Here is a 10,954-nt window from a genome sequence, read left to right on the forward strand (position 1 = left end):
ATATATATATATATAACTAAACAATTAAAATTTTCTTTGTTGTTTCAAACACTTAACAATGAATAAAAATTTTAAAGAAACTAAACAATGCAAGAAATATATATAAGATGCGTAACAATGAAAAGAATTCACTTTGTAAAAAGCTATTGAGCGAGTTGGGCGATTTTTATTCAACTGCTCTTTTGCACTTCAATTTAATTGATTATGGCGAGATTTTTCTCGAGATTTTTCAGATACATTCGTAAAAAAATGTAAGTAACATATATTTTCTTCATTCAATTCAATCAACTACAAAAAAAGGCATATTTTATTTTAAGCATAAATCTGAATAACGCTGCACATACAGTTCAAACACCAGTTTTAATTTTTCATGAAAAAAATTTCTTTTAATAATTTAAATGGATTAACATGCCATGTAATGTTTTATATGTGTTTAAACTTTTTTATTTATGAAAGAAATTTAAATTAATGTATTATTCATTTGCATGTTGCTATATTAATATGGTTTTTAAAATACATATGTCCGTATTGCGTTATAAATAATTGTAAATATGATTATTTTCTATTAAAAACATTCCCTAAATATTGAAAATGAATAGAGATATCTTAAATCATTTAAATATCTATTGCTATTGTGATTTCAGCAGAAATAAACTGTTATTGTACGAAGAATTTATTTTAAAATAATAATAACTGAATTTTCGTTTAATATAACAGGAGATTGAATGGTGTTCCTAAAAAAGGAGCAAGGAAATGTAATATTGGCGGAGAGGAGGAGCCAGATTTTTGTGTTAGAATTGGAAGTGCACGCATAGCTCCTTCGGAGTTGTGCTGTTTTGATGTGGATGGAGGAAGAAACTTTGATTGTGCCAAAAATAGTGATTTTGGCGATATAGGAGAATCAGAGTTTTGTGTTAGAATTGGAAGTGCACTCATACCTCCTTCGGAGTTGTGTTGTTCCGATATGGAAGGAGAAAATAGTTTTGATGGAGTCAAACATAGTGATTTTGATGGAGAGGAGGAGCCAAAATGTGTTTATAGAATTGGAAGTGCACGCATTGCTCCTTCTAAAATGTATTGTTTGAATGCAGATGAGGAAAAAAACCTTGGTGGAGAGAAAGGTAGTGATTTTGGCGATGAGCTGGAGCCAAAACTTCTTTATAGAATTGGAAGTGCTCGTATAGCTCATTCGAAAATGTGTTGTGTGAATATGGATGGAGAAAAACAATTTGATGTAGCCAAAGCCAGTAATTTTGGTGAAAGGGAGGAGCTGAAGCCTTCTAATCAGATTGGAAGTGCTAGCATAGCTCCATCAAGGATGTGTATTTCCATGGTGTGATTTTGAAAAATGACGGATATTAAAAATGACCGTCGAAAATGACTTTGACATTAAAAATTATATTAAAAATGGCTTTGATATAAAAAATTACTGATATTGAAAATAAGTTGGTAATCAAAAGCAACTTTTACCACATTTAAAAAAAAAAAAAAAAAAAAAAAAAAAAAAAAAAAAAANAACAGGGCGATGTCCATCGAGTGTAATAATATTAATTTATGCGATATTCAATTCCCAGCGGAACAGCTTTCTGGAAACTATTTCGCTGGAAGACACTCGTAAAGCTCCCGCAAAACAACATCTTTGCTGACCCTCACCTCCACGTGGTATCGCCCGGGCAACGGTTAATCCGGCTAACGAGGGCAGCGGACGTGGGAGCAAAAATAGTATCCTAAAAAATTCTACTATTCTACCAATTGATATTAGCAAAAAAACAATTAAATTCCAAATTAGGAATGCGCGAATTGAAGACAAGTAAGTCACATTTAAAAGCAAACCGATTTGAGAAATTTTAAAATGAGTGTAAAATTTCTAAATTAATCTAATTACCGATACATCTTTTAGTGTGAAAATTAACTAGTCTTTAATATTCACATTTAAAAATGTGTCAGTGATTTTCATCAAGATCGACTTATGACTTGGTCATGGATTTCATATGACCCACCTTTCAAGAAGGAGGAACTTTCGGAATTAAGAAACAAATAACCAAAAACAAATAACCGTGCCCTAAAAAAGACAAGAAAATAGGTAAAGGATCAAAAACAATAATGAAACTTAAGTTCGAACGAGAATTATCGGACATATAAGTCAATATAAACTGCAGAAAAGTTTTCACGTCTGTGGCAATTTCAGATCCATTCAATTTGATCTAATGTAGATTCACCGGCTCTAAATTTTAGTTTTGTAAGTATTTTTAAAACTAAAACTTTGTAAAAGTTTTAAAACTCAAGCTTCGATTTTTTTTAAAAAATATGTGTTCTTTCTCTTTTAAAAAATAATTATTTTTAGTGTTCGCTTCTTTTTGCGCAATATACGTATAACGGAAGTATCGATTAAAAAATGCAATTGTATTTTAGAAACGGCATTCAACTTGCTTTTTAAATACAAAAGCTTTCAAAATAAATGTATTAAATTTTCTAATATTAATTCACAATTACATTAAATATACTTGCATAAGTAGTATAAGAAGTTTTTTCCCCCTCCAAAACGAGGATAAGTGCATAATTTGTACTACGTAGACTGAAGTAAAAATGAGTATTAATTGAAAATAAAGTAAAGAATTGGACATAATATAGTTTCAGTTCCCGAAACAGGAACACTGAGGAAAGTTATTGTTAGCACTGAGGGAGGTTTTAATTTCGAAGGCCGAAACTCTAGTTTGTTTATATCTGTACTTAGTACATGTTTTGAATTTCTATTTATTTGTTAATTTCTTTTTCTTTTTTTTCTCTTGCTTTCAGAGTTCAAATATTTTTTTAACCTGTTAGTTTAGTTAATAGAAGTACCATAAGTTATTTCACCTTATATTTTATCCTGAATTTACATCTCCTTTATTTATATAGAATTATAGTCTAAAGAGGAGGTGAACGTTAACTCAAATCATCTTTTAAGTCTTCAAATCATTTTTTATAAATTGTAAGAAAAAAATTAAGACATCTGGTTAATTTCCGTTGAAGAAGTGTTACCATTGAAGTTTTATTCCTATATTTTTAAAAAAATAGGACAAAAACATTCGTTATGCCTAACAATTCAAATTTGTTCTATCATATTAAAATCAAATATTTCAAAAAAATGGCAATAATAGTTACAAATATTTTTTTTTCATAAGGAAATCCTTTTTAGGTACACAAGTCGTATAAAAGGATGCAAAAATGTTCTTTTGGAGAGCTTGTATCCGACCAATATCCGACCAATTTGACCTGATTAAATTATTGGTAATATATTTTCCCAGATTGTGACAAACACCCTTCCCAAATTCAAATTGAAGTTCGTCGGTATCCAAACGCAGAAAAAAAGTATACATTTGTTCAGGGAAAGTACCTAGATAATGTAATTAGGATTAAAGTGCGCAATAATTATCAAGCACATTAGTGCACGCGCTGAAACGTTAAGATTGCAACTTTAATACATAAATATCTAATGATTAGATTATATATATATATATAAGGAAGTTTGTTTTTTAAGTAAGGGCCGTTTGAAGATAAAAATCAAACGAAAGAAAATTTTCAAGAAACAAATTTATTTCCAGATTTTACATACATTTCTCTTTTTTTTTTTCAGCGTAGTTGCCAAGTTTGCTTAAACACTTATCATACCTTACAACTAGATTTAGAATACTCCCCACTCAGCACAAGGTCTAGACAGTAGGGAGGGGTGGTCCAAAACTTCCTAATCAAAAAAGTCCAATAAAAATGGGGATCTGAGCTGCAGAGNTTGTTTTTTAAGTAAGGGCCGTTTGAAATGAGAATCAAACGAAAGAAAATTTCCAGGAAGCAAATTTATTTCCAGATTCTACATACATTTCTCTTTTTTATTCAGCATAGTTGCCAAGTTTGCTTAAACACTTATCATACCTTAAAACTAGATTTAGAATACTCCTCACTCAGCACAAGGTCTAGACAGTAGGGAGGGGTGGTCCAAAACTTCCTAATCAAAAAAGTCCAATAAAAATGGGGATCTGAGCTGCAGAGAGAGTGATTGTCATAGAGTAGCAAAATTTCCTGTCAGCATGGCAGGGAATTTTACTACTTCACAAATCAGCCAATGAATGTATTCCGCAGACAGGCTTTTAGCCAACTTAAAAGGCATCACTGACCGTATATCGTGCGTGGAAGCGATTCATTTAATTTGAACATTTTAAAGACGCAGAACTGACTGTACAGTTTACTTACGCAGCTGCAACTGAGCACAGTTGTTCCCAAGGAATGCCGGGAAAAGACACAAGCACTCGTTACGACTCACGCGTCACTTATTGATGTACACAACAAAACGGAGCTTACGAAAAAAAATAACCCTCGTATATACATATACTAGGACCATATATATAATTGCAGAATTTGCTATACCTGATGGACTTCTTGCCAACCATGTGGGTCAGCGGTACCAATCATCGCATGGTCATGGAGCAACATCTCCGTCAATTGTGGATTGCTGTTGTAGACGACGGAATAGTAAAGTGTGGTCAGTCCTCTCATATCTTTGTAATTGGGAGATGAACCAAGGTCCAGAAGGGTCTAAAATAAAAACAAAAAAATATTTTAAATCTATTTATAGAAAATCTAAATTAATATATTTAATGATTTACTGTGCATAATGTATAGTAAACACCAGACTCCCACTCTATTATTTAAGAAAGAAAGTGCTGTTAAAATCTGATCACCCAAGATTCAGGAAAAACAGGATTGAAAACATCAAAATCTGATTGATAAGAAATATGAAAGGGGCACATGTTTCTGATAATCGTCCTCTTAACTTTCACCGGCAATCAAGTAGTTTTTCAATTTACTTAATAGTATTTCTCAGGCATTGACAGCCCTTAAATAATAATTTGAAATTACTCATAACATATTTAATATTTCCAATGAGCTGCACAATCGGTCTTGCCGATGAGCAGACCTAGTGCGTTCTCCAGAGGTGGTATCCACTCTTTCAAGACCACCACAATGGGTGAGATACCGTTGGTCATGTTAATTTGGACGTCTAGTTTCTGCCACACTAGATGGCAGCACCGAGACTCTATTTGGATGCTAAAGTGCACTAGGAATTTAATTTTGCCGGAAATGCCAAGAGCCAATAAGGCACTCCAGGGATCTTTTACATGCCGCATAATCATACGACATGGCCGCTGAGGATTTTCTGCATCCCGAAAATCCGGTGTCTGGGCCGGGGATCGAACCCGCAATTTTACATACTTATTACAAATAGCCTAAAATTATATATTCATAGGGATGAAATCCATTCAGAACTGGTGAAAGGAGAAAGAAGATCTTTCCAAGGCCTGCACGCACTGAGAGTATATATACTAGCGAGATACAATGCTAGAGTACCAAATTGAGATTACATCTGTTTGATCATGGGCCGCTGTATTCGAAAAGGCTTGTTTAAATTATAATATGGAGGACTTTGAAAGGAGACAAGCGTGATCCAGATACAAAATAAGCTAGCGAACACTTTATATACAAAGTCAGGCTTACCCTAAGGGCTTCTATATTATTTTTCTCAACGGCTTTATGCAAAACTGTTGCACCATCCTTTGTCCTGAAATCCAAATGAGCACCACCATTCACCAAAGACATAATCACTTTTGCAGGATGTTTAAGGGATGAAGCCAGGGTCAGAGGTGTTTCTGCAATAAATATAAACCATATAAAAAATTTCGTAATGTATATGTAATTCTTTTTTACAGATTTAGCATAATAATTTAGAGTATTAGATCACAGTATGAGACTTACAGCTAAAATATTTAAATTAGATAACTAGTTTTTAAAAAAAAAACATCTATATTTTCGAAGATATATGTTAAGTATTCAAAAACAAAATAGGCTGCGCATAAAAAAAATTAAAATATTTGACTTCACAAAGCAGCAAATTGGAGGACTTTTGTCAATATGCTAATGAATCACTGTGAGTAAGCATAAACAAATTAAAACATTTGACTTCTCAAACCAACAAATTGAAGGACTTGTGTCAAATGGTAATGATCGAATCACTGTGAGTAAGCATAAACAAATTAAAACATTTGACTTCTCAAACCAACAAACTGAAGGACTTGCGTCAATATGGTGCTTAATTACTGTGAGTAAGCATAAAAAAATAAAATTATTTGACTTCACAAACCAGCAAATTGGAGGACTTGTGTGAATATAGTCTAGAATCACTGTGAGTAAGTATAAACAAATTAAAACATTTGACTTCTCAGGACAACAAACTGAAGGACTTGCGTCAATATGGTAAGGAATCACTGTAAGTAAGCATAACAAAGTTAAAACATTTGACTTCTCAGGACAACAAACTGAAGGACTTGTGCCAATATGGTAAGGAATCACTGTAAGTAAGCATAACAAAATTAAAACATTTGACTTCTCAAACCAACAGAGAATTCATCAGTGATTTAAATCAAAAAAATATTGGACTCATCCTTTCTTTTTTTCTTGTATTTTTATTTTGTGTGTTGAACATTTTAATGTGAGATTAAACATTCATTGTGAAATCCTACATAAGGCACCATTACATACATATATAAATCATCTTATACAATTCTGTACAAATTGGTATTTTTATGCCACTTGATATTTAATACAAGTTCTCTGTTTTTCTATATTATTTAGCTTTTCTCTAGGTCTTCTCTGTTTTCCCAAAACCTTTTTCTCTAGGCTGGCAAAGAAGTATTATCGATTACGAGACAATTTTTTATCGCGTTTCTCAGGTCCACATGTAAGATTCCCACAAATATAAAGACAGATATCAAGAATACTTTTATATTTGTCTTCTCAGGATTGTTTGAAAATATAATGATTTAGAAATTGTTCATCATTCTGTTTATTTTATTGATTTCTTATATAAAACAGTGATCATGATAATCACTATTATTATATTTCGAAGATGCTACAAAACTTCTGTCCTATTTATTAAAGCCCCAGATACTTAGATAAAGTAACGCCACTCTTTTCCTTCCGACCTTAGTGCCGCTTTCGATTTTAATTGGCTGCTGCAGATCACATGGGTAAACTGGCGACATTTTGTTGACTGACTTGAGCGGGCAAAGTATGATTGCGATCTAGCTATTATTTTCATTTTCGCTTTTACTTTTAACTTTTATTGTTTTATACATTTAAATTTAGAATGTCTGGTTGTTGCGTATTTGGGTGTTCAAATAAAACATATGTAGGTTTCAAATTATATCATTTACCTGTTGGAGTTTGGAATAAAAAAAAGACAAAAAATATGGCTGCACATAATTGGTAGAGATAAATAGAATCCAAACGATAAGAGCAGATTGTATAAGTAATAGTGTAAGTTTGAAATTAATTTATTTATTCATTTGTTACTAATTTTGCATGATATTATTTATTAACTTTGTAGAACAAATATGTTCCTCTTTTTTTTTCAATTAGAAGTTTAACAAATTCAATTGCATTAAATATATTCACCCGAAAGAAATGAAAATAGACTACCAATATTTTTTTTAACTTAAATATTTTCTTTCGTTAGAAATCTTAAAAAAAATTTAATATCATTTAAATATTTGTTTTGTTGACAGAATTAAAGCTAAGCATGTGTAACATATTAAATATTTTTCAAATAAATAAATTTAAAATTTATACGTCGCAAAAAGATGGTATAATTCCCATTTGAACTCTTAGTTTCGATATTTTTTATGATTTTAAGTATTTCATACATCATAGTAAAATTTTGAAAAATGTTGCAGTGCAAAATAAATTTGTTATGCTTAATATTCAGAATTTGAACAAGAATTCTCCAAAAACTGGAATACATCTTTTTTGCTATTAAATGTGTCAAAGCTCACATTTGCAAATTATTGGTTTTATCACATGCCCTAGTTTTAAAGTATCTAAAAAAAGGATTTTATTTTAATTACATTTAACTATATTTAACCATTTGAACTTCATAAGAAACGACTGCCAACAATTTCAAAGAGTTTAGAAGAAAAAAGTTATAGCATATTATGAAAGGCGAAATGGGAAAGTTTTAATATATAGATAAGGCATTATTTTCCCTGAATGGAATATAAAACAAAATATATAATTTCAGAAGGAAAAAAAAAGAATTAAAAGAAAAAAGATTAACTATTTAAGTTATCTTTAAGAATATGAAAATATTAATCAATAAAAAGTTTAAGATAGGGAACTCAGTATATCCATATTGCAAGTTGCGGTCTCAAGAGAGTTACAGTCAAAAAGATAGCGGTATATCTCTATAGTCCGTTCACCAGGAGTTGGCACTTGGCTCCACCTCCTCGGACGCAGAGTTCATTTCAGCGCGGGGGAGTAAGAAGAGAAACATCTCCGCTCTTGAAATTGAGACAACCCTTACTGCGCCAACCACAAACAGTGACTTCTTATTCTGTCACTTATTTCGCTTTATCATCTGCTATTATACCTTTCGTTTCTCTAGCTAATTAAATATATTTTAAATTTAAAAACAGCTGTTTTCCTACCAAAATGTCTCCAAAAGAACAAACTATTCACTCAAAAGAAAGAAATATCATAAGAAATGGAGTGACATATCATCAAATTTATGAAATATTTAATGTTAAAAAAATGCAGATAAAGTTTACGAAATAAATATTTTTGCGATACGATCGCCAAATAGCAGCCTTCTTCAGGATTGCTCACAACTTTCTCCCAAAAATAGGGAAATAGTATCGTCGCATACCACGTGATGAAGGCGGAGCCAAGTCCCAACTCCTGTTGAACAAACTATACTTTATCTAAGTATCCAGGGCTTTAATATTGATAGCTATTGTAGAGAGTGTTAAGTAATAAACACCCTTAGCAGTCTCTTTTTCTGCATTTCTCAAAAATAAGATTAAAATATTTGCACATTTTTTTTCGTATTTTCAATATGCTAAAAAGTTAAATACATTTTAATATTATTTGCATTAAATGTTTCAGTTACTTGCAGAAAGTAAAATTCAATTTAAGACTAACTCTCCAAAAAAAAAAATTTTAATATTTTATAAATCTATTCAGTTTGTGAGTGAACTAATATCGTGCTAATTTAAAGTTTATATTTGATTAGATTTGAAATTTAACACTTTCATTTCAAGTTGATACTAAGAAACACAACTTCAGAAAATAGCTTAAAATTTTTATTTTTTGGTTTGAGTGGCATGATTTTTTTACCAATGCTACTTTTCTGCTAATAACCATTTTGGTTCTTGTGATTATTTTATTATAAAAAAATGAAAAAGAAAGTTAGAGGCCTTAATGTTAATTATTGATTGCATATTTCTCCATACCTCGAAAGTATTTTGAATAAATCGAAAAATGATTGTGCAATAATTATTTTTTTAATTAATTTATTTGGTAATAGTCGTAATATTTTTGAACTATTCGGTATTTATATGTTATTTTAAATAATGTACTTTCGAATGACAAAACGCAAAATTTGGATTGGAAAATCGCAAAATCAATCGAATAATTGTCGAGAAATCAAATTTTAAAAATACGACACGTGATACGACATGCATCATCTTAAAAATACATACAAATTTTAAAAATACGTGAGAACTCAGAAATTATTCGACTATAAAATATTTATGGACATTTTTTTTAAAAATTTAATAGGAAAGGAAATAGAGTGGAAGAAATGTGTAAGTTGCATCATTTTAGGATTGTCATTTGCAAATCTTAAAAGCATTTAACTTAGCTTAAAAGAAATCAAGCAAGTTTTAATAATGTTTGCTAAGATAACTTTGTTATTAACACTTACTCAAATTTTACTTAATATGTACAAATTCATAAGTTTTTTTTTTAATAATTAAAAACTGACTGTTTACGCCCGTAACAAATAGTTTTCAAAATAAAATTAAAAAAATCAAGCTAATGAACTAACATTTAAAATCTACATTATATACACAAACTATACTTTACTAAATGTACAAGACTAAATATAAAAGTCTTTCGATAAATAAAAAATGCACTAAATATACTTTAATGAAAATTGGAGGAAGTGTAAGTGACCGAAAAAAATTATTTACAAAATATTAGCATTGTTTCATCTTTTTAAAACTGAGTAATTTGCTTATAAGTATGCAGTCATAACATTAGCGTTATGTTGCTGTTGTTACAAATGCAACTTGCCAATATCAGCAAGTCTGTTCGAAATCCGGAGAATTTTTAAGGCAAAGGTTGTGCTTCTTGTTTTTCAGTGGCGACATCTATGGCCAAAATTGCAATTTTGGTATACACAACCATCACATGGAGGTCTCATTCTTTCCTCCATCCGGAGATATCCCCAAAGGTATTGATTTGTTATGAAAACTCGGACTCCATGACCACGACAGATTCAACGTGCACCTCTCACCATTTAATACATACGAATTATTTAACCGGCTAGATTTGAACACCCGTTCTCACCAACACGAGTCTAGCATCCTACTAACCAGGCTACCCGACCCCGAGCAACATTAGTAAATGGATTAATTGCAAACATAAAACAAAAAGGATTTTTTTCTGGTAGATTTTATCAAACAAAATGGAAAACAAAATCTTTTTATCATTTCCATCTCAAAGATAATTTATAAAATAAAAATAATAGATAACGGATTGGGATGATTTTTCAACCTAAATTAAGAATATAAATGTTTAGAGAAGAAAACAAAATTGTTACCTCCCGTTTCTTGACAATGGAAGTTGGGATCCAAACCTCTGGAGCACATCTTTGTAATTTTTTCCACGTTGTTGTTGTGAACGTGATCCAAGAGCCTACGAAGATTGGCCTAAAACAAATGGAATCATTTTACATTTGTTGAAGAATTACATTGAGGAATCACCCCCTTTCAATCAGTCATGAGACTGATAGCTTAGCATTCTCAGTGAAAGTGTGTACCCAAATTCAAGCTGTGATGCAATATATATATATATATAATTATTT

General features: G+C 30.9%; 1 protein-coding gene across 4 annotated transcripts in view; it reads right to left on the bottom strand.

Annotated features, from left to right (window-relative positions):
- Window positions 1–10,954, bottom strand: part of LOC107445300 (SH3 and multiple ankyrin repeat domains protein 2) — a 64,484-nt gene that overhangs the window by 47,451 nt on the left and 6,079 nt on the right. For all 4 annotated transcript variants that reach the window (XM_071186300.1, XM_071186302.1, XM_071186301.1 and 1 more), the window contains exons 5-7: window positions 10,691–10,799; window positions 5,530–5,681; window positions 4,402–4,569 (exon numbers count right to left, since the gene is read on the bottom strand). In XM_071186300.1, coding sequence (XP_071042401.1) covers window positions 4,402–4,569; window positions 5,530–5,681; window positions 10,691–10,799 — 429 coding nt within the window. The remainder of the gene's footprint in view (window positions 1–4,401; window positions 4,570–5,529; window positions 5,682–10,690; window positions 10,800–10,954) is intronic.

This window comes from Parasteatoda tepidariorum, chromosome 10 (genome assembly GCF_043381705.1).
Source record: "Parasteatoda tepidariorum isolate YZ-2023 chromosome 10, CAS_Ptep_4.0, whole genome shotgun sequence".
Taxonomy (NCBI): Eukaryota; Metazoa; Arthropoda; class Arachnida; order Araneae; family Theridiidae; genus Parasteatoda; species Parasteatoda tepidariorum.